This window comes from Phocoena sinus, chromosome 5, assembly GCF_008692025.1.
Source record: "Phocoena sinus isolate mPhoSin1 chromosome 5, mPhoSin1.pri, whole genome shotgun sequence".
In the NCBI taxonomy this organism is placed as follows: Eukaryota; Metazoa; Chordata; class Mammalia; order Artiodactyla; family Phocoenidae; genus Phocoena; species Phocoena sinus.
The window spans coordinates 76,062,057-76,085,255 of record NC_045767.1 but is presented as its reverse complement, the minus strand read 5'-3'; the positions used below and the strand labels follow the sequence as shown (position 1 = coordinate 76,085,255).

At 36.4% G+C, this 23,199-nt stretch overlaps 1 protein-coding gene across 20 annotated transcripts in view; it reads left to right on the top strand.

Annotated features, from left to right (window-relative positions):
• Positions 1 to 23,199, top strand: part of CLOCK (clock circadian regulator) — a 135,758-nt gene that overhangs the window by 67,624 nt on the left and 44,935 nt on the right. For 13 of the 20 annotated variants that reach the window (XR_004350041.1, XR_004350040.1, XM_032632894.1 and 10 more), the window contains 6 exons: positions 962 to 1,045; positions 4,724 to 4,813; positions 7,123 to 7,182; positions 11,909 to 12,057; positions 14,995 to 15,086; positions 20,791 to 20,880. Coding sequence is in view for 18 of the 20 variants with exons in the window: in XM_032632894.1 (XP_032488785.1) it covers positions 4,767 to 4,813; positions 7,123 to 7,182; positions 11,909 to 12,057; positions 14,995 to 15,086; positions 20,791 to 20,880 (438 nt within the window). In the remaining 2 variants the exon portion in view is untranslated. Of the gene's footprint in view, positions 1 to 961; positions 1,046 to 4,723; positions 4,814 to 7,122; positions 7,183 to 11,097; positions 11,420 to 11,908; positions 12,058 to 14,994; positions 15,087 to 20,790; positions 20,881 to 23,199 lie in introns of those variants that run through there. The other 7 variants (XM_032632896.1, XM_032632902.1, XM_032632899.1 and 4 more) reach the window with 3 other exon arrangements.

Below are 23,199 nucleotides of genomic sequence, written 5' to 3'. Positions count from 1 at the left end.
CTCTAGAAAGAGAATAGAGGGACTAGAGGGGAGAAATACAGAATAGTGAATGATTCAGCAAAACTCTCCAGAAGTTAGAGGACACACATTTACAGGTAGAAAGAGCCCATAGAGTGGCAAATGCAGATATGAAAATTAGTCCAAAATAGGGCATATAACTGTTACATTTTGTTAAACATAAAACTACATCTCTGATAGTTTAGTCCAAGATCTTTTCTCTACTTTTCCAGCCAGTTGGTAGACATGCTATATTTAAAGGAGAGATAAAGGAAGAGCTTCCAGAATAAGGAAAATAATAGGTCACATATAAGGAATCAGTAATCAGAATGGCTTTGGACTTCTTGATCCCACACTGGAAACTAGAAGACAGTGGAGAAGGGTGTCTCCATTGAAGATAGAAGGGAAAAATGATTTTCCTTCATAATTCTGAGGGAAAAATGATTTCCAACTCAGTATTCAGAATCTAGCTAGACTGTTGATTAAGGATAGACCAATGTTAGTTTTAGACTTGTGATGTCTCAAAAAAATTTATCTGCCGTGTTTCCTTTCTTGGGCAGTTAATGTAGGAGGTACTCAACAAAAATAAAGAAGTAAACTAAAAAAATGAAGCCGTAGGAAGAAACAGGGAATGCAGCTTACGTAGAGACCCAGGAAATCACCAGGATGATAGTGAAGAGTGATCCCAAGATTACAGCTAGTCACCAATTATAGTTATCCAGTAGGAGTAGGTCAGAAGGTGCCAGGAGAAATAGCTGCAAAAGATTAAATTGGTAGAATCTGTAATGTATTTGAAGATATTAAGAGTAGATTTAGACAAGGAAGAGTTTAGGGCTGAATTGTAGATAAGTATTTAGAAAACCAGGTAAATAACAAAACAAAACAATGATTAACTCTAGGGAAAACTATTCCAAAAAACAAATTGTAGTATACCATATGGCTTAACTGTGAATTGTATTTACAGAGTCATAATAATGTTAACTCTGGATATAACCACCTAGCCAAAATCACGGTATTGGAGATTTGGGCAAGCGTGCGTGTATATGAGGTAAGGATGGGGGAGTCAAAGCTAAATTATTATTTTTTATAGTGGAATTCAGTAGATGGTGGCTTAAAAAAAAGACGCTTTAGAGAGCAAAAGCAAGCACTTTTAATAATTACATTGGGGACAGCTCAAATAAATTGGGAGTGTATAGGCATCCTACCTAAAATAGAAAGAATCAAGAAGTAATAAAAGTAAAAGTTATTAGAGATAGGGAGTTAACTACCAAGGGAAACAGTTAAAGAGATGAAAGTGGTTGTAAGTAGGAAATGCGGATCAGAAGACTTCTGATTTTTTTAAAAAGTCTTGTAAAATTGGATACTTTAAACTCTGAACAAGTATACATTTGTGAAAATAAACACTTAAGTTTTAAAATGAGAGCGGAATGAATTAAAGATGTTGAAACACCAATTGTACACAACTCTGGCAAGTGGTTTTCCTTGTGAAAGGGAGCAGAAAAGGAGGCCATCCCTGAAGGGGGTTGCTGGGTCGAGGAAGTTTTTGTCTGTTTTGTTTGTTTTTTAAGGTAAAATACTAAGATGTTGATCAGAATATTCCAGTTATAGAGGGAGAAATTAGTGATGTAGAAATGGAAAGCTTTGAGAAGTGACAGCAGGTGGGATTCAGAGGACAAGATACTGATACTGCATAATTTATTTTTAATGTACAATGTGTTATAGTGTATGTAAGAGTTCTTTTCCAAAGATGGAGTGCCAAGCACTGAGATTTTCTGTTAATTATGTGTAATGTTGCATGCTGAATTTAAAACATACCTGCTTCCATATTTTGCAGTTTGAATTGCTTAGAAGGTTTGTTAGTTAATACCTGCCCATGTGATAAATGTTTTAAAACTTGTTTTTAAAATGATGTTTATAAAAAAAAATGCCATCCTGCCCTCCACTGTGATAAAATAGTGATGTGGTGCTTACTCAGCTGGGAATTCCTATCATTGAATGACTTTGAGCTCAAGTTGCTTAAAGTAAAGGAGCATTTGATTCCTAGCAGTAACTTGATCCTTTATCATTTAATTTAATTTTAATTAACTTTATCAGTTAATTTGTAACTGATCCTTTTAAAGACAGATTATTTCATACCATAGTGGTCTGTTAATATCAATATTTAAGAAAAACGACTTTTAATAATATTTAATCTGTATTAGACCATCTACTTTAAATTCCTTGCTGTGAGTAGAGACATCGCATGTCTTCTAAAAATGACTCCTTAGAATCCATAGCATGAGCAAGTGTGACTCTGCCTAGTCTTTTTTGTGCTGAAAGTGTGAGTCCTAGGATAGACCCCACACAAGACCTTTGGCTGCTCCCACATTACCACTTTGTTTTGTTAAAGTTAATTCAACACCATGTAAAGAAGTCAAGAGGAATCTCCTAACAGTTGCTTTAGAGTACTTAATTGGGCCTATTTCACTTCTTCCTTTATCTTTCCCTTAAATATAGCATGCCCGTCAATTGGCTGGAAAAGTAGAGGAAAGATCTTGGACTGAACTATCAGAGATATAGTTTTATGTTGTTCGGTTAGCTGGACAATAAATAGTGTTTGGAAAAATATTGTTAACCAACAATAGTAAAATAGCTTAATAAAGCATCAGTCTATCTTCTAAAGTGTTTTGGATTCACTTCCCTTATAGTCAGCATGGCCTCTCCTATATAGTGTAAGTTCTTATTCTTGGGGTCCTTTTTTCCCTCTGGTTTGCCCTGTTTCTACCTTCTGGTAATTAAACAAGCATATACTTGCTGCCATATAAGGCTCAGATCTGGTCTTTTAACTTTAAACTGAAACTGTTCTTTTTTTAATTCACTCAAATTGGCTGTGTTACCTTTGCACTGTTCTTTCTGTTCTAGTGATAGAACGAACCTCTGTTATTACCATGATGCTAACTAAGTATGTCTGTTAGACCAGAGGGCTGTACTTAGGTGATCTTTAAAGTCTCTTCTAACTCTAAAATTCTATAATTTTCTGTTCCATCTGCTGATGTTTACCCAGACACTTAAAATCACTATTTTATCCTGGAGTTAGTTCTTTTTATTTTTCCTGACTCCCCCACTCATTATCTTTTAAGAACTCTTAGCCCTTCACAGTTCTGCTTCTGCAGCCATAACCACAAGGACAACCCAGCATCATTTATCCAGAGTTATCCTCTCTTCCTCTCATGAATGTACATTTAAAAACAATGATAGAGTATTATAGAGTCTCATGTCCTTTAATATTCTCTCATTTAGTTAGAGTTACACAATAATTTACACTATTTTCTAAACTTTAATTAAAAAATAATTCTTATGCCTCAAAACTGTTAGGATATTTATTAGAGTTAAGGTGGTTATTCAATATTTAACTCATGACTATAAGTATCTTATATGGGTAAAACCTGCTTTATACTTTAGCAAAACTGTATAGAATATAGAGAGATAAATTTTAGGCTTATGACTGAGTTTTTAAGCAGTAAATTTTAATCCCTTCAATGTGAGTATGAAACTTCATAATAAGGCTCTTCTCTGCTTGACTTGCCTTCACCCCTTTACCACTCCTGTTGTCTCTCACTTTATGCTCTAGTAATTAAAACTTTCCATTGTAATATGCCTACATTTTTCTCTAAAGAGAAAACTTTCTCAAATATGATGCTCTCTCATAAATGCCTGTCCCTTTGCAAATCACTTTTCTTGTGGCTTAGAATCCTTTCAACTGTTACCTCTTCCTGTCCTTTAGTCTGTTATTTCTCAAACTTAAATGGTCATACAAATCACATGAAGACCTTGTTAAAATGTAGATTTTGCTTCAGTGGGACTAGAGTTGGGATCAAGATTCTATATTTTAACAAGCTCTCAGATGATGGTGATGGTCTCTGGAGCACATTTTCAGTAACAAGAATTTAGACTGCCTAACAAACTCACTGTCATCAAGAATATTTCCTCTGACTGTCCCCCCCACCAATATACCTTCATCATCCCTTTTATTATAACTATTTAGTTATCCATCTCCCTCTTTAATTGCAGATTTTTGCTTATAGTGATTGTGTCTCTCATCCTTCTATTTCCAAAGCTAACTATACTGTTTAACAGAAAGTAGGCTTTCAACAAATGTTTATTGCCCACTAGCTGGTGTTATTCTAGCCTACTTACATAGGCTTACATATGTAGCCTATGTAGTCTAATATATATACTGAATATTAAGAGTGGCTTTTTAGGGGCTTCCCTGGTGGCGCAGTGGTTGAGAGTCCGCCTGCCGATGCAGGGGACACAGGTTCGTGTCCCGGTCCGGGAAGATCCCACGTGCCGCCGAGAGGCTGGGCCCATGAGCCATGGCCACTGAGACTGTGCGTCCGGAGCCTATGCTCCGCAATGGGAGAGGCCACAACAGTGAGAGGCCCGCATACCGCAAAAAAAAAAAAAAAAAAAAAGAGTGGCTTTTTAATTTCCACTATTTTGTTATAGAAAGAAAATGAATTATGGTCTTCAATTTTTCTTCCCCTGTAGTCCTTTTTTTAAAAGGAAAAACTGCCTCAAATGTGCCTCAACTAAGTATATTTGCTTGAAAATAATGTTATAGCCTTCAGTAGAAACAAAAACATTTTGAAGTCTCTATGAAAACATAGTGTTTCACAAATTACTGTGTTTGTGGACATAAGTTTTTTAGAAAACTAATGACCATTTATTTTTCTTTCCACCCAAGGAGAAGTACAAATGTCTACTACAAGACGAAAACGTAATATGTTATGTTGTTTACCGTAAGCTGTAGTAAAATGAGCTCACTTGTTGACAGGTATGTTTTTAGAGACTTGTTTATTTTGAATTATATAAAGCTATTAAAAAAATTCACTGTTAGAGTAATGGTCTATATCAAACTGATAAAAGGAGTAGTATGCTTAACCATAATTACTGTTCCATTTACCTTCTGTACCAAGCAAATTTCATGTAATAGTAAGTAAGGTATATTATCTAGAGCCAAAGTCAACAGCATGTGGCTTGTGTTCTGAATGGATCTTGAACTGTAATTCTGAGTGATTTGGTCAGAACTGCTCTGAAATAAATTATGACAGTTGCAGATGTTTGCTTGGTGCTTTGTGGGATCATCTGTCTCCTTATCTGTTGGTTCTAACTTCAGCCCTTTAAGCATCTTAGCATTTGTGACTCATGAGAGTTGACTATAATTAGGATTTCATTAGTTGAAATTATAATCTTTAAATCTTACTATTGGGAAAAGGATGGGCCTCCTTGTTTCTTTGATTTAAAGACTTTATTTTTTTACATTTTAACATGTCTGACATTGGGATTCATCTTACAATTGGCTTATAATTGAATTGGTGACATTGTTTTCTTTCATAGTGGCACATAAAATAGTAAGTCTTATAGTCAGTGGTGTCTTAAATTTGATGAAATACAGTACCAGTTTTTTTAAAAATACCTGCTCTTTGACAGCTAATGTACAGAGCACTTTTTATGTCTTACTTCATTTAACTTCACAATAATTCCATGAGAATTTACAGATGAGGAGTCTGTAGGCCAGAGAGGTTAAATAACTTGTTTAAAGTCACATAGTAAGTAATAAGGTGGAGTTATGACCTGTACTGATCTGACACTAAAGTTCCTATAGTTCCTGTGCTTTTATTATAGTGTAATGTGTGATTCTTCCATAGGGGATTCTTTAAGAGTTTTGTAGCTAGAGTTGTGCACAGAAGTGACTTTGAAATCTAGGGACAGCTTTCCTCCCTTTTCTGTGAGGTAAACAGTGAAGGTATGTACTCTATCAGAGCTTAAGACTTAAGGGGCAAGGAGTTTCCTCAGGGAGGCCTGCCTGCCACTGCCATGGATGTAGGCTGTGCCATAGTTTCAGGTAAAATCTATGTGTAGTCTTTTCCTCGGAAAGGATGTTTCTTCACTACTCCTAAAGATTAAATATGATTTTGGCATTATGCTTCTGAATGATTGTCACTTCCTATTCTAGACAGTATGACCTGTAGGGACAACATCTGGGTGTTCAGACATAAAGCAGTGGTTTTTAATATGAGTTCATTATCTCTCTGAATATCGTGAAAGTTATGGACTCTCTTCTCAATAATGTACGTTTACATACAGAATTTTTTATAAATTTCATTGTATACATGGAACCCCAAAAGTCTACTCGTGAACCTCTATGATACGAGATTTGTAGATGATCTCAGTTGTGGGGCTCGTAGGCACTTTATAGGCCACAGAAAGATGTGGTTAAAGAAGTGAATAGTGAGTTCATGTAAAAGCTCATATCACTTGCAACTATTTACTATTGCCCCTTAGATTAAGGAGTTAGCCACCAGTGCTCTTGGTTTCACTTGTTAGAATGCTCTTCCCCTTGGTCTTCCCATAACCAACCCCTTCTTGTCGCTTAGATCTCAGGCTCAAACGTCCCCACTTCAGCAAGTCCTTCCCTAACCACTCAGACTAAAGTAACCACCCAGTAATTAAAACATCACCCCTTTAAAAAAAATAATAAAATTCATACATTTTCATGTTGATTTGTTTCTACTAGAAAATAAGCTATATGAGAGTGGGGATCTGTATGTCTAATTAACTGCTCTGTAACCATGTCCAGAACAGAGCCTGGTACATGAGTGCTAACAAATATTTGTCAAATGAATCAGTACTGAATGAAAATATATCAGTATAAGTTAATATGCTAGATATTGTGATGCTTCTGAGTGATTTGTGTTTTATAAAGTAAATGTCTCAGAAAATGTTTTTTAAATGTGCTACTATAATTAAAAATAATTTCAAATGAATCATTTTATATAATGGCAAATATACTGACTTTCTATAGATTTTCACTGGTTACTAAAAGTTTGGAATAAGATATTTAACCTCTGGTAAAGTTAAATTCTTGTTTATTGTAATAAACTTTTTAAAATGTAAAACATAGTTGAACTTTGTCTATATGTGTTAGAAAACAGGTTAGTAGTTACTGAGTTTGAACTTATGCAATCCATAACTCTACAAAAATCCTAGGATATAACTGATTTGATTCATATGTTGTTTTAGTATTGCTGTTGCTTAGTGAGTCTGCTCTTATTTTCTCTATCCACTTGCTTTTTCTTTTAGAGACGATGGTAGTATTTTTGATGGGTTGGTGGAAGAAGATGACAAGGACAAAGCAAAAAGGTAGTTCAACTTCAGATATAAAATAGTAAATAAATGAATAATAAATAAATGTAATAGTAAATCAGTGATTTCCAAAATCTATCTGCCTTAAGAACTTAGATATGTTAGCAAGGTGGAAGAGGTTAGAGTATCAGTATGTAGTTTATAAATTAAATTATCCTCTAAAAGTGCCCTTCTCACCACATCATATTATGGCACATAATATTTACATGACATCACTGGGGATGTTAGCCTTCGTCACTCGACTAAGGCAGGGTTTGCCTAGATTTACCATTGTAGTTACTATTTTCTGTTAACCCACTCTATTCTTTGGAAATAATTTATTTAGGATAGCACACCTTCAGAGTAGGGATGGGGGAATTAAGCTTCACCTCTCATAGGAAGGGATATCTACACATATTTGAAATTCTTCTGTAAAAAAAAAAGTCTTTTTCCCATTTATTTATATCTCTATGGACTCATGTATATTTTGTATGGACTCATGATTTATTTTGTACTTTAGGTTATACTTCAGTGCTATGTTATTCTGTTGCTCGGTTTGTTCCAGCTTTGGCCTTTGGGAGGTCTTTCTGGGTGGGCTTCTGTGTCTTTTGACATGCCTCCATTCTCCAACAGAAGCGAAAGTGGGTGGTAGAGAGTGGGTGTCGGGGGGAAGAATTGATGGAGAGGTATCATCAAGTAGGTGACAGGATGGGATCTAGAGCCATGGTGGTGATGGTGGGGGCTTGACCTTAGATACGGGCCTTGATGGTGATTACAGTATCAGGAGGGAGGGTCCAGAGAGCATTGCAGCCAAGTTTGTAGTCATTGAGGGTAAGCAGTAAATACTTTATGGTTTTTTTTCCAGCCACATTGAACTACTTGGGTGCTTAGACACGAGGGTAGAGAGTGTAGTAGCATTACATACAGATACAAAAGATAAACATATAATAAGTAGTAGTTCCTAAATGTCTGTATTTAGCAAAATAAAAGGTACTGGGATAAGAAGAATATTCACATAACCAGATAAACTGCTAAATTCTTAAATGAATGATTAAAATATATCTGGGAAGAAGATTTTGAGGAAAGTTATATACAACTTTATTCAAGGAAATAAAAAGACCTGAATTTGAAGCTAAAAATATATTGGATGACTCCTTTCCCTTAACTTCAATCTAGTGGGGGAAGGTTCTTATAAAATATTTCAGGGTAGAGAGAAAGTCACTGATAAGGTGGGAATAATCAGTCTTGCCTGAATGAAGAGGCAGAACTTTTTTTTTTTTAACATCTTTATTGGGTATAATTGCTTTACAATGATGTGTTAGTTTCTGCTTTATAACAAAGTGAATCAGTTATACATATACATATGTTCCCATATCTCTTCCCTCTTGCGTCTCCCTCCCTCTCACCCTCCCTATCCCACCCCTCCAGGTGGTCACAAAGCACCGAGCTGATCTCCCTGTGCTATGCGGCTGCTTCCCACTAGCTATCTACCTTACGTTTAGTAGTGGATATATGTCCATGCCTCTCTCTCACCCTGTCACAGCTCACCCTTTGCCCTCCCCATATCCTCAAGTCCGTTCTCCAGTAGGTCTGTGTCTTTCTTCCTGTCTTACCCCTAGGTTCTTCATGACATTTTTTTCCCTTAAATTCCATATATATGTGTTAGCATACGGTATTTGTCTTTCTCTTTCTGACTTACTTCACTCTGACTTACATCCACCTCATTACACATAGCTCAATTTCGGTTCTTTTTATGGCTGAGTGATATTCCATTGTATATATGTGCCACATCTTCTTTATCCATTCATCCGATGATGGGCACTTAGGTTGTTTCCATCTCCAGGCTATTGTAAATAGAGCTGCAATGAACATTTTGGTACTTGACTCTTTTTGAATTTTGGTTTTCTCAGGGTATATGCCCAGTAGTGGGATTGCTGGGTCATATGGTAGTTCTATTTGTAGTTTTTTAAGGAACCTCCATACTGTTCTCCATAGTGGCTGTACCAATTCACATTCCCACCAGCAGTGCATGAGTGTTCCCTTTTCTCCACACCCTCTCCAGCATTTATTGTTTCTAGATTTTTTGATGATGGCCATTCTGACTGGTGTGAGATGATATCTCATTGTAGTTTTGATTTGCATTTCTTTAATGATTAATGATGTTGAGCATTCTTTCATGTGTTTGTTGGCAGTCTGTATATCTTCTTTGGAGAAATGTCTATTTAGGTCTTCAGAGGCAGAACTTTGAGGAATTAACTTGGACAGATTTAAAGGCCAAGTTTAGAGATGGATAAGGTGAGCTAAGGGTATTCTGTTCACAGAGACTTTGAAGGTTTGATCGTGTTTTTAGGGGACCAAAAATGCTATGGCTGTGGGAAACCTTGGAGAAAGAGAAGGCCTCATAATAATGCTGTCAGAATTAAATGGACCATGTTGAACGCTGACATCTGTGGCCTGTTATTATTGAGGTCATCACAAGGGCTGAGTACGTCCAATCTGAACGTAACATGAAATAAAGTTGCTTTAATGGGTGTGATCCACTGGTAGAATTGGCAGTGATACTTGATTTCTGTATATTTCTTATGCTGGAGTTAAGATGCCTGTTTTGAATTATTACTTCATGGTAACTGTATGATCCTGGGCATATTCCCTTTTATGCCTGAGTTGTCACACTTGTAACATGAAAAATAATAAAGTCTACTTTGTAGGAATTAAGTGAAATTTCATGTATGTTTCTAGTAGTGCCTTATATACAACATTTATACAATTATATACAATTTCCAGTAGTAACATATATACAACAAATAATGGCTCTAAATTTTACCCATGTCTTCAGATATTTCATATATAATAAGTCTCAGTTGCTTATTTCCTACTTACTCCTTTCTAGAGGAATATAACTAGATCTGTATGTCTAACTTCCTCTAGTATGTGTCCTTTAAAATGTCAAACAGGCAATTTCACCATATTTAAATTCTCCCCAAACCATTGGTCTACCGAAACTAATATCTCAAATTATATTACACATGGGTCATCTGGCCTCCAGTCTTGTTTTGCATACAGTAAATTTCCAGTAGTATTTGTTAAATGAATTTGTTTTGCCAAACACTGATCTTTTCATTACTCTAGTGCTAGAATGGTCTTAACAAGGAGTTCTGTTCATGTCAGTCATTTCTTTGCTTAAAACCTTTTAGTGCCTTCCCATGGCTTTCACTATTAAACTAAATCCTTTTGTGTAGCATAAAAACTTCATGATTTTTTCTTCCAGTACTTATTATTCCTAATTGCCACCCACCCTCCTCCTCCAACTCCAGCATAGCTGGGCACAGAAAGCTTGTACACTAGCTACATGAGCCATGCTGAACTACTTGTGATAGGTGTGTGGCCCTTTTTAAATTTTATTTTATTTTTTTGGCCACACCGCACAGCATGCAGGGACATCAGTTCCGTGACCAGGGATCAGACCCGTGCCCCCTACAGTGGAAGTGCAGAGTCCTAACCACTGGACTGCCAGGGAATTACTGTTAGGTTTTCATCTTTGTGCAAGTATCCTGTGTCTGGAATGCCCTGCTCACACCCCGCCACCATCCCTTTCTCACTTAGCCTTCATGACTCAATTCGGCACACTTAAGGAGGTTCCATAGGTATTAGGTGAATTTCTTGAAAGGGCTTATCTTTCTCTAGTATCCCTAGTCCTTATTAGCACAGTCTCTGTCATTATAACAAAGCATTCAATGTTTGGTGAGGGAGTCAGTTAATTTCTGTTATGTTTCTTAAGAGGTTTGAACAGTTGTATTTTTTCCCAGTACTAATACAGAATAAATGCTCCTTTACTGAAAAAAATTAAATTAAATTAATAGAATTATCCTCTGACCTTTGGGGATCTTTTGGGAAAGTAGTGTACTTTCTAAAATTGAATTCTAAAATCTGACTTCACAAAGCAGGTAATTAGAAGTATTATGGAATGATTAATTGCTCTGCAAATAATTGTGTTTATTTATCTCAAGAGTTCTCAGTACAACTAAGAATTTGCTTCTAGTTACTGCTTCACATAGAACAGTGGGAATTATTCCTTTAGCACATATATTTTGAGTGCTTACTGTTTGTTAGGTGTTATGCTTAAGTGCTTAGATGAAAAAACTGGGGCTCTGTTATCAAGAAGCCTACAACCCAGTGGAGAGACAGCTATGCAAAAGAGTTGTTACAGCTCTGTGTTGGAGGCTGGGACGGAGGAATAAAGAGGAAGAATGTGTGGGTAAGCCTGAGGGTAGGGAAATTTTCATTTTTAGATTTCTGTTTATAATTTAAAACTTACAGGAGATGGATAACTTTCTCCTGTTCAATAATTTTTAATGATTTGGACTTATACATTATATGTGCTTTCAGAAACTGTATCTCAGTAATATTCATAATAACCTTATAAGGAAAATACAGATTCTTGGTAAATATTAGATTAAATAAAACCTGAGATTTGAATGTAGTTTGTCTTACTGACATTTTCATAAAAACATGTATGCCGAATGCTTAAAATGTAAAAGTTTCTTTAGTGGTTAAACCAAGAAGAAAAATTATTGCCCTGATTAACTGTATATTGTTGGTAACCTAGGATATAAATATTTATTACCATCTGTATTGACAGAAGTACATGCTCTGTGGTTGTGTCTGTATTGAGCACTGTATTAAACTATTTGTGTAATTAAATGGACTGTTTGAAAACTGGTTATTTAATTTTTTATTTCATCAGAGTATCTAGAAACAAATCTGAAAAGAAACGTAGAGATCAGTTTAATGTTCTCATTAAAGAACTGGGATCCATGCTTCCTGGGAATGCTAGAAAGATGGACAAATCTACTGTTCTACAGAAGAGCATTGATTTTTTACGAAAACATAAAGGTACATTTTTAACTTTGTAAAATGGATTTTTTTTTGAATAATAACAGACTGTCTCTTAAAACATAATGTGATGGAATCTTGGCAGTGATGGCTTGAGACTGTATGCTTCCTAACCATTTTTAAGAAAAGTAAATAATCGCTTTTTTAAAGATTTCCTGGTATGTTCTTTCTTTCATTCAACAAACATGTATTTAGTGCCTACTAGTATATCCTAGATTCTTGTGGTGCAGGGTAACAGTCCTGGCCCTCAAGTAACTCAGGCCAAGGGAGACAAACATTATAAACAGCTAATTGCAGTGCAAGTAATTATAATGTGAGTAGTGCTCGTAAACTGTAAACTTTGTGTGAGAACACAGGAAAAAATGTGTCAGGGAAGTCTTAAACAGTTAATTTTTCAACTGAGCCTTCCTGTTAGCTTAAGAAAAACAGCATTTCACATGGAGGAAATAGCATGGGTAAAACCAGAGAAGCAGGGAGAGCAGTTTAACTGGAGCATAGTTTGAGTTGGAAAGTTATGGGTATATTTGAAAGAGAAGCAAGAGTCAGATCATGAGAACTTTATATGTCATTTTAGAAGATTGCTTCAGTGTATATCTAGGAAATAAAAACACTGTGTTTTAAAGTGATTATTTGTTAATCAAAGAAAATCACTTTGAGTAAATAAGTCATGAAAAGAAAAGTTTAAAGAATGTTAAGTATTTTGGTACTTAATAAATGCTACTTAATAGAAAATAGGTGAAAAACTTGTAAAAGGACATTTCTTTTTCAGATGGAAATGAAACTGCAGAACTTCTCAGAAAGAGAGTTTGTAACTAGTGCCTCTATTGATTGCTAGCTCACTCTGTGATACATTACTAGCCTGGTTTATGCTCCACCACTGTTTAAAATTATTTTTTGTTAATTTAACTAATGCCATGACCCCCTACCCCCTCTGCTACCAATAAATCGGTAGCTTTTTCTTATATTTCATCCTCTTCTGCATCTCTGAAGCACTGGAAATTTTCATCCATCCTCCACTGGCTTCCTTTTCCGTTGGCCTGAGATACACTGTACTTCTTCATTCACCTCCCCCTCCCAACTGAGCTAACTTCTTTCCTCTTTCTTTTTCTGCCCTCTGAACATGACATTTCTCAAGGTCTTGTCTTTTGTGCCCTTGCTTTCTCTATGCTCCTTCCCTTGGTTTTGCCTCTCTCTTAAACTACTAAATCTATATTTCTAGATGCAAACTTTTCAGTTTTTTTTTTCCAGGTAACTTCTGGGTCTTTGTTTTACGTGTCCTCAGACTCAACGCGTCTGAAGTTGAATTCATTTTCATTTTTCAAGTCATCTCTTTCTCTCAGCTTTCCTTTTTTCATTTTCACACCACTATCCTTTCAATCCCCTGGGACTCAAACCTGAGAAGAGTTTTGCATTTTTTTCATCTTCTGTAGTACAGTATCACAGTTGCCAGTTTTGTTGATTATTCTCAAAATTGCTGGTCTTCATTTTTATTGCCACCATTATCATTACATTTTATCTCTACAAATAGTATTCTCACTAACTTCAGGGCCCCTTGTTAGATAGCACACTCATTCCTCAGACATTGTAGGAGTTCAGTAAATGATTGTTGAATGAAATGAAATAATATGCATGTATAATTATTTCCCCCTGACAATAGAGGATTCATTTTGGCATTTAGATATTTTTTTCAAAATTGGGTATATGATTCTCACACCAAAAAATTTACCTGAAATTGAAAGGTGATTCTTATATACTTCTTACTCTAAAAATAAACCTGGGTTTAACTACACTTGATGGGATTTGCTTATGGATTGAAGTCCTTTTTTCTGAGTGTGTATAATGTGAATTTGAAAAGCATGACTATGTTCCACAGAATTAGTAGCTATACTTCTCAGTTACTTTTCATATCTAGTACAGGCATTTCCAATATGCCAAATTTTGGGTGCCAATTTAATATGCTATATATATATATATATATCTGATAATAGAAAAATCAAAACAACTTAGTCCATTTTTTTCACTGGAAGGTAGAGTATATTTTGTAGAGTAAGCTCTATGACATAGATTTTAATTTTACTTGTTTGTTTTAATATGTCCACATTCAAAAATGAAAAAATATTACCTAAATAGTTCACATTTCATCATATATGAATAGTTTTCTCATAACTAAATCCATTAGAAGTATGTTGCAAGATAAACTATAATTATTGTGTTAAAATGTGTGCCTTAAGCCAGGAATCTGCAAATTTTTGACCAGCTTCCTACCACTAAGAAAACATACCAGAGGTCACTAAGCAGGATTACTCTGGGTTTATTACTATAAAGTTTTTGCCTAAAATTTTATTTTAGTCTCCTTGATTAATTAAGAATAGAATACCTTAGACTGGAAAGAATCTTTCTGCCTGGCAATAGGCAGGCCTAAAGTCATTCTTTTTTTTAATTTTTTTTTTTTTTTTGGAGTGAAATAAAGTCATTCTTTTTTAGAAGCAGACTGACTGATCTCCTTGGCTCCTTTCCTCCAGGTTCACGTCCTTATGTCTGCTCTAGGTGCTACCGTTTGAATGGCAAAGAAAGGAAGGAGAAAAAGAACATATTCCTAATGCTTGGTCTAATCTGCTTGTTCTGATTCTTGTTTGGTCATTGTGTAAAGCAGGAAGCAATCTCAGGCCTGTCAGCAATACAGGTTCTCAGAGCTCCCCAAAGAAAATACAAAGAGACTGGTATTTTCAGGAGAGCAAATCCAAGGAGATAACTTGCTACATTAGCTCAAATATTTCCTCATCCCCAAACTTGGACCTCCTGATAACCTACCTAGACCAATGAATGTTATTGACTATGGTTTAGAGTGGGAGAAGGGAAGGCAACTTGTAGGCCTTTTGTACCACCACCCTCTCTCTGTGGTTGGACTCTACGGCTAATGTGTCAATCTGTTTACAGAAATCACTGCACAGTCAGATGCTAGTGAAATTCGACAGGACTGGAAACCTACATTCCTTAGTAATGAAGAGTTTACACAATTAATGCTGGAGGTATGTCCAGATTTAATTTTTGAAAAGTTTTATTTTCCTTAAAAGAGAAATCATTGGGGCTACCAATTTTAGTATAGTTTTAACAATATTAATTTAATATTGAAAAATCTTAATTCAGTGTAAGTCAGTCAACTATCTCTTCAGTTAAAATTAACTGATGTAAGTATTGTAAGGAAATAGTACTGTGTGGTAAAATAATGCCAAATCTTTGTGGTTTCAGTAACATCTGGATTTTTGAGAGGCTTAATAAAAGTTAGAAACCTATAACTACCAAGTTCTCTACCTGGACCACAGTAACATTCAAATGAAAAATAAAATATATTATTCATCACGTACTAAATATTATTATGAAATGTATTCTACTAGACAGTAAGATTTTTTTAACAAATTAAAATCCACCTAAACACAACATAAAATGGTAATAAATGAAGTAGTTTGAAAATATTAAAATAATGAAATATACATTGAAAGGCAACTTTTCTCAATTCAAATAGAAACTTCTAAAACGAAATAAGTAGATGTTCTTTTGCGACAAAATTATTTTTGAAAACAATTCAGGTCATATTTGCTTAGAATTGCAAAATTTAATAACTCATACAATCAATTATAAAATCCACAAAAATTTTGAGTCACTCATACCTATTTTACTTTTTTACTTTTTAATCATTTCCTATTTACATTAATAAGGTATCTATGCACACAAAGTACGGAGTTCAGTATCAGATTTCCATGAAAACTTACAATAAACAAAGGTGGTATACTTTGGTTGTAACAGTTAAGGACAAGAAAAATACATATGCAGAAGGTAGACATGGAAGAAGTAGAGGAAAGCAGTTGAGGTAGGAATATATAGAGGTTGTTAAATAATTTACATTTCTCATTCTGTTTGTTTGGGTCTGTTATTTTAGAACTTAAGCATTTTTCTGTGTGGTGTATGTAATGTGGTGTATGTATATGTAATAGCCATGTCTCAAGTGTCTTTGTATATTGACTAAAGCCTAAGGCAACATTATTTTGCTAATTAATGAACTATTTTTCTATTTATACTTTAGGTGGAACAGTTAATTGCTGGATTAATTAAGTCTTTACCTATTCAGCAGAAATGTTACCATATGAAAATTTGTTGGAGTATAAATACATTGTATATATATTTAAAGTTGTGCTTAAAATCTGAAAAATAACTGAGCACTTTTCACATATTACCTCAGTGAATCCTCACAATAATCTTCTGAAGATAAACTATTAGTATCCCTTTCTAACTTTCAGATGGGGAAATTGAGGAACAAAGGGATTATGAAATTTGCTCAAAATAAAACAGTAATTAGCTTAGCTAGGACTCACTGCAGGAAGACTAGCCTCGGGTCCCGGTGGCCCCAGCCCTTGTGCCCACTGCCACTCATGAGACTTGTTTTCAGTGAAGGCTAGCCGTGGCACAGGACTTTTAGCTTAGTAACCAGCAGTCAGCTCTTTAAGTTAGTGGACACTTAAGTTACAAACCAAATAATAGTTCCAATTTTGTTAAATTTTTTCTCCTCTTAAAAGTAGTTTGCCATTGTCCAAAATCATCTCTTTAGATAGAAGTAATACATTTACGAAGGGGTACACACAAGCTGATGTCTATAACCACAAGAAGAAATCAACTCATTTCATTCCTCTTTAATTTTTTCTTTGATTATTTCTCAGTGTAATCATTTAATAAGATCTTCTGTGTTAATCATAAGCTATTTATGTACCCTGCTTTATTGGTATGAAAAATTTTTTATAAATTCATAAATTGATGTAATATCCACACTTAAGAATCTTAGCAAGGTAAATTACCTATTCACTAATAAGCTAAACGGAAAGCATTGTCCTCAAATTTGTCTTTACAATGAACAGATTTTTTAAATTAATTGCCAGGACACATGTAGTGCATATGTAGATAAGTGTTAAAAATAAAGAGTCCAGAGATTGTAACATTATATATAATATGCAACAGAGAAAATTTAAACATGTGAATTTTGAAAATATAAATTAGTTGTCTCATGATTATCCTCACTGCTTTTAAAATTACATTCCTGAAAAATACTACATTTATTTATTTTCAGTACGTCAAGCATATTTTTGATTTTTAGTGAATATTTACAACTACTAAGTAAATATGCATTTTAAGTTCATATTGCCAAGATTGAAGGATATGTATAAATGTGTGTACTGTAACCTGAGTCCAACTAACCTAGTTGTGTTACTGTTTGCTGGTCATGTTGATAAGATTACAGTTAGGCAGTCTGGATACCCGTTTCAGCAGAATTTCGGATGTAGGCTATATCGTAGAATGTTAGAGCTGCTAGTAGAGGAGTTGGGGTCATTCAGCTCAACCTCTTCATTTTACGGATGAGGCCTGGAGAGGCTGCAGCTTGTCTGGTCAGATTGCTAATTAATTCAAGAACTCAGACTAAGATCTTAAAATTCACTTATACCTTATGTGTTGGCTGTCTTTCTCCATTCTTCCGTTGCCACCCGTCCCTCTTCCTCTTGTCTCTGTTGCTTAAGGAATATTCCTTGCTACCCTTGCTGGGAGTGTTGAGAGTAGCCAAGGAAATCAGGGCAGTTTACCCTGACCAGACCTCTATGCAAAGTCATCTCTGTGTGAAGTCATCTCCTTGTAAGGAGTTCTTTCTCCTTGGCACCTGGCAGCTCTCTCCAGTAATCTACAAGGGAAGGGCCAGTGCCCTGCCTGCCTCATCACAAGGTGGTTCTGTCCCCTTCCCTAGAACTTCCATCCAGTCTTCCCATATTAAACACCCACTAAGGAAACAGCGAAGGTTTACACAGGCCTTTTGTTGTGGGTAAAGTAGATGTCAAATAGGAAGATGAGTTTTAACTAATGAGCCCTTTCCCTCCTATCGTACAACGTGGGCAAGGGATAACCTTCAAGGTCTTCAGTCTTGGTATGAGGATGTCCTTCTGTGTCTTGATCTTCCTTCCACATCTCTCGAGTCTTCCTCCCCAAGGCCCCTTCAGGTTTTGGTGTACCTGCTTACCTTCTTGGGAAATTACATTTTTCCACTCAAAAGAAGTTTGAGCCCTGGATCCCTTCTTGTGTTAAGACTTGGTGAGATGCTGGTGGAGGCTTTTCTCTGCTGAATCTTTGCCTGCTTTGAAAGAGGAAGGGGCAGGCTCTGGTTCTGGGAGTGGGATCAAGTCATTAAGAGTTCTGATTTTAGTTGATTCTCTTCACAGAAGAGAGTTGCATCCTAATTCCTAGCAAATAGAGATCATCATAGAAAATAGTAATTTGCTTTCAAAGATGACACAGTCTAGCTTCACATGAGAAAAACATGTCCTTCTTAACATCATTTTGACCCTTTTCCTTAGGAAATAATACCAGCATTATTGTACCAAGGAGTTTTTGTAAAAATTTCATGAATTTGCTTAAAGTATAAGATTTTCACCCCCTCCCCTTACATTAGCCAAGAATGAGTTTGAGCCATTCTAGAAAACAGGCATCTACTCAAAATAAGTACTTTCTGATATCCAAACATCTCCCTCAATAGAAGAGGAGGTGGGGGATGCCTTTTTCCCTACTTCCAACACGTACCTCAGCAGTTACTTGGAGGGAGGTTACTTTAACTCTCAGATCCATAAATTACATACGGGTTATTTTTTAGTTGCCACGGGCCACACATATGCTAGTGCTGCAGATACAGTATTGGAGGAGTTATACATAATTCTCACTAGAGATTGTATCTTTTGAGAGAACCCTAAAACAAGAAATTCAAATTTAGTGTGATAACTATTTTTTTTTTTTTTTTTTTTTTGCGGTAGGCGGGTCTCTCACTGCTGTGGCCTCTCCTGCTGCGGAGCACAGGCTCCGGACGCACAGGCCCAGTGGCCATGGCTCACAGGCCCAGCCGCTCTACGGCATGTGGGATCCCCCCGGACCAGGGCACGAACCCGTGTCCCCTGCATCGGCAGGCGGACTCCCAACCACTGTGCCACCAGGGAAGCCCTGTGATAACTATTTTGATAGGAGAAGAGGAACTCCTCTCACGGTGTATCTTTTCTGCTGTATGTCTTCAACATCTTTTCTATTGCATCTTCTTTCCCTTCAGCCTGCAAATATATTTCAGTTACTTTTTTTAAAAATGACTTCCCTTGATACTTTGTCGCCTCAAAATGTGTCCCTTCATGAACTTTAGAAGGGAAGAAAGAGTGGTTTATAATAGACTTCTGATCATCCACCCATCTCTAAACTCACTGTAGTGTGACTCACCTTCCTATTGAAATTACTCTTAAAAGTCACCAAAATTCAGTCCTCATTTTCTCATTCCTTGTCTTATTTGATTCTATGTTATACTGAACCATCCCTCTTCCTCCTCATTCACTTTGCCATTCTTTCTTCCATTGACTTCATTGACAACAGCGTATTCTGTCTTTGTCATTTTATCTGGTGCTTTTGCTCCTTCTCATTCCCATAAATAGATTATTCCCCAAGGATTTGTCTTTGGCATTCTCCTCTCTTTTGCAGATCTCATTTCTTCAGCTGCAACTTTGGTGCCTAGGATTCTCAAATGAAAAACTTTGTGATATGTGAATACAGGATTGCTTCATTATTATTATTACTATTTTATAAATTTATTTTAAAAAATTTTTGGCTGAGTCGGGTTGGGTGTTTGTTGCTGTGCATGGGCTTTCTCTAGTTGTGGCGAGTGGGGACTACTCTTCATTGAGGTACGCGTGCTTCTCATTGCGGTGGCTTCTCTTGTTGCAGAGCATGAGCTCTAGGCACGCAGGCTTCAGTAGTTGTGGCATGTGGGCTCAGTAGTTGTGGCTTGCGGGCTGTAGAGTGCAGGCTTAGTAGTTGTAGCACACGGGCTTAGTTGCTCCGCAGCATGTGGGATCGTCCCGGACCAGGGCTCGAACCCATGTCCCCTGCATTGGCAGGCGGATTCTTAACCACTGCGCCACCAGGGAAGTCCCAGGATTGCTTTATTATTAAGTATTGTTCCCCTATGCTGACTTCTCTCCTGAACTCTAACATCACATTTCTTAATGCTTGCCTAAGTCCGTCCTTCTCTATTCTTAACTGCTGATAATTTCATTTGGATTCTCCTTAACTTCCCCAACTATTCTGAAGGCCACTGAGATTTTCCTCTTAATTCACTTTTTCCTCTAAATCCATTTTACACACTGCTTCCAGACCACTCTTGAAAAAAGTCCATATGTCTTGCCCTGGTATTCAAGGCCTATCATGATCTGACCTCAGCCTACTTTTTCAGCTTACTCCCTTTCACTTTATTCCCCATGTATCTCCCTGTGCTTCAGTCTGTACATAATATCTGTCTGTTAATATATCCGAAGGTGGTAATGTGTTCTTTTGTGTGCCGAAGACATATTATTGGTGGCCTATGTGCTTCGGAGATATTAACATCTTCAAATAAGGCCATTGTTGTATAATAACATGATAAAGGTAGAACATTGTTTCTACCTTTTAGAAACCAATCATCCAATAATGGCCATAGGGTGATTTTTTTTTTTCCAGAAGCATTTTAAAATGCACAAAGATAGATACTAAGGTATTGTAAAAGGGAAAAGCTAGCATTTTGACAGTGCTCTGGAAATTTCCACAGTTAAGTCCTTTGTCATTTATCTTAGATTTTTATTTCTGTCCTGTGAAATACTTTTTTCTTTTCATTTAACTGACCATTATGTTTAATTTCAGGCTCTTGATGGTTTTTTTTTAGCAATCATGACAGATGGAAGCATAATATATGTGTCTGAGAGTGTAACTTCATTACTTGAACATTTACCAGTAAGTATAAAAATCCTGTGATCTTCTTCTTATTTAATGCCTATTCTAAACGTTCTAAAGCACTAAGAAGTGGACCCCTCAGAGCAGTGCTGAACAGCGGTTGGAGCGGGGATGAGACCTCTAAATATGTCTCTTGTTTTAGTATGTCTGTATTTTCTCAGGTCAGTCATTAATCTATAGTGACTAAATATTCAACTACCACTTTACCTAACCTCTATTCTCCTTGCCCTCTTTATTATCATGCTGAGTTTTCAGTGTTAACTTTTTAATCAGCGTGGTGAAGATGTTGCTTAATCACTGAAATTATCTTGAGAATAACTAAATTTCTACTGAGATATTTGTTGCAGCTAAATAATAATTTTCTCAAAAGAATGACTTATAAGAACATACTGAAAATAATAGATATAGAACTTTTGTGCTCTGTGGCTTGAGTTGATAATATTTTAATGGCCATATTCAATTTGTTATTAATATCAAAAGAGTAGATAATTCGAAAAGAATTATAATTTTGATTAGAATGGTGAATACCTGAATTATGTATTTGCTGTTTTACTTAACATGTATTTATTGAACATCTGCTCTGCCAGGTACTATGCTAGGTGCTCTGCTACCATTGACAGTTCTTATGAATTTGAAGTTTTTATTGAATATGTAATGTTCTTATCTAAGACGGTGTTACCCAGAAACTGGGTTCGCCTCTTGGTGGGTGCCAAGCCAATAGACCCAACCAAGCCAAAGACTGGGAGAAGGAAGGATTTATCATAACTCGCAGCAAGTAAGGAGAACACGTGGTGGTGGTGGGGGGGGGGGATCTTTCACAAAGTAGTGTCTCCCCAGACAGCAAAATTGGGGAAGTTTTAAGCTAAGGGCACATGCATATTCAGGAAGGGGCTTTAGCAGAGGAGAATTCAGCATAGAAGTGGGGCAAAGGTTGACAGAGTCCCAGCTTTACTTGGCTGAAGTCAGAAAAGGTCAGCATCATTATTATATCCTCCACTTGGGGTGGGGGGCCTTGGTTCCTACAGAGCTCAGATGTATCATTATGTATATCCTTTGAGAAGGAACTAGGACTCTGCTTTATCCCTTCACTATTGTTTGCCTGCCTTTTCTCTCTCCCTGCATTCCTTTGTTCCCTTCAGATCATTAAATACTGAGATCAGGGCAAGCATTGTGGCCAGGCTTAGATTACAAAATGGCTTCTCTTATGTCAAGAAAGCTATTTCTGGTTCTCTTTCTCCAGGGGCCCCCTAACTTATCTGCTTACAGTGGGGCTTGTGGTGTAAATATTTTGAAGTTACTTATAAATTACTCTTAAAATGCCCATCTCTTGAAAATGTATAACAGTGCAGAGTCAACTGTTCTATAAGGATCTCTTTCAAGAGATGTTGAAAAGCAGTATCTCCTTCCCTCTGATTACTCTGCTACTTTGTACTTTATAAAGAGAATGGACTCTATACTTAAAAGGCCAGATTCTAAAAGGGTACTTTGTTTCTGAAAGTCAGGCAGTAAGTAATTTGCTAATTTCTTTGGGTCACACAGAAAATGACTTGGCTTTACTGCTTCTCTAGGGGCTTTCTTTACAAGTAAGCTCAAACAATAGGTGATTAGCCCAACATCTAAAAATTGTTTGGGAATAAACAGTGAGATTATAGCAACATGTAAGTAAACTACTATGGGCAGAGAAAAGGACAGAATTTTCTGGAGGACTCTTTTTAAAAGAATATTTACGGGGCTTCCCTGTTGGCGCAGTGGTTGAGAATCTACCTGCCGATGCAGGGGACACGGGTTCGAGCCCTTGTCTGGAAAGATCCCACATGCCGCGGAGCAACTGGGCCCGTGAGCCACAATTACTGAGCCTGCGCGTCTGGAGCCTGTGCTCCACAATAAGAGAGGCTGCGATAGTGAGAGGCCCGCACACCGCGATGAAGAGTGGCCCCCGCTTGCCACAACTAGAGAAAGCCCTCGCACAGAAACAAAGACCCAACACAGCCATAAATTAATTAATTAATTTAAAAAATATATATTTACGTAGTGAAAAAAGCCAGGGAAAGAAATCCTCGATAGGATTGAGATATGACTAAGGTAAGATTGAATAGTGGGCTCTAATAAATAAAACGAAAGAATGTATATAACAAAACAGAAGCAGGCTCACAGATAAAGAAAACAAACTGGTGGTTACCCGTGGTGAGAAAGATGGGGGGAGGGACGAGATAAGGTATGGGATTACCCCTACTACGTATAAAATAGATAAGCAACAAGAATATATTGTACAGCACAGGGAAATATAGCCATTATTTTTTAATAACTTTAAAGTATAAA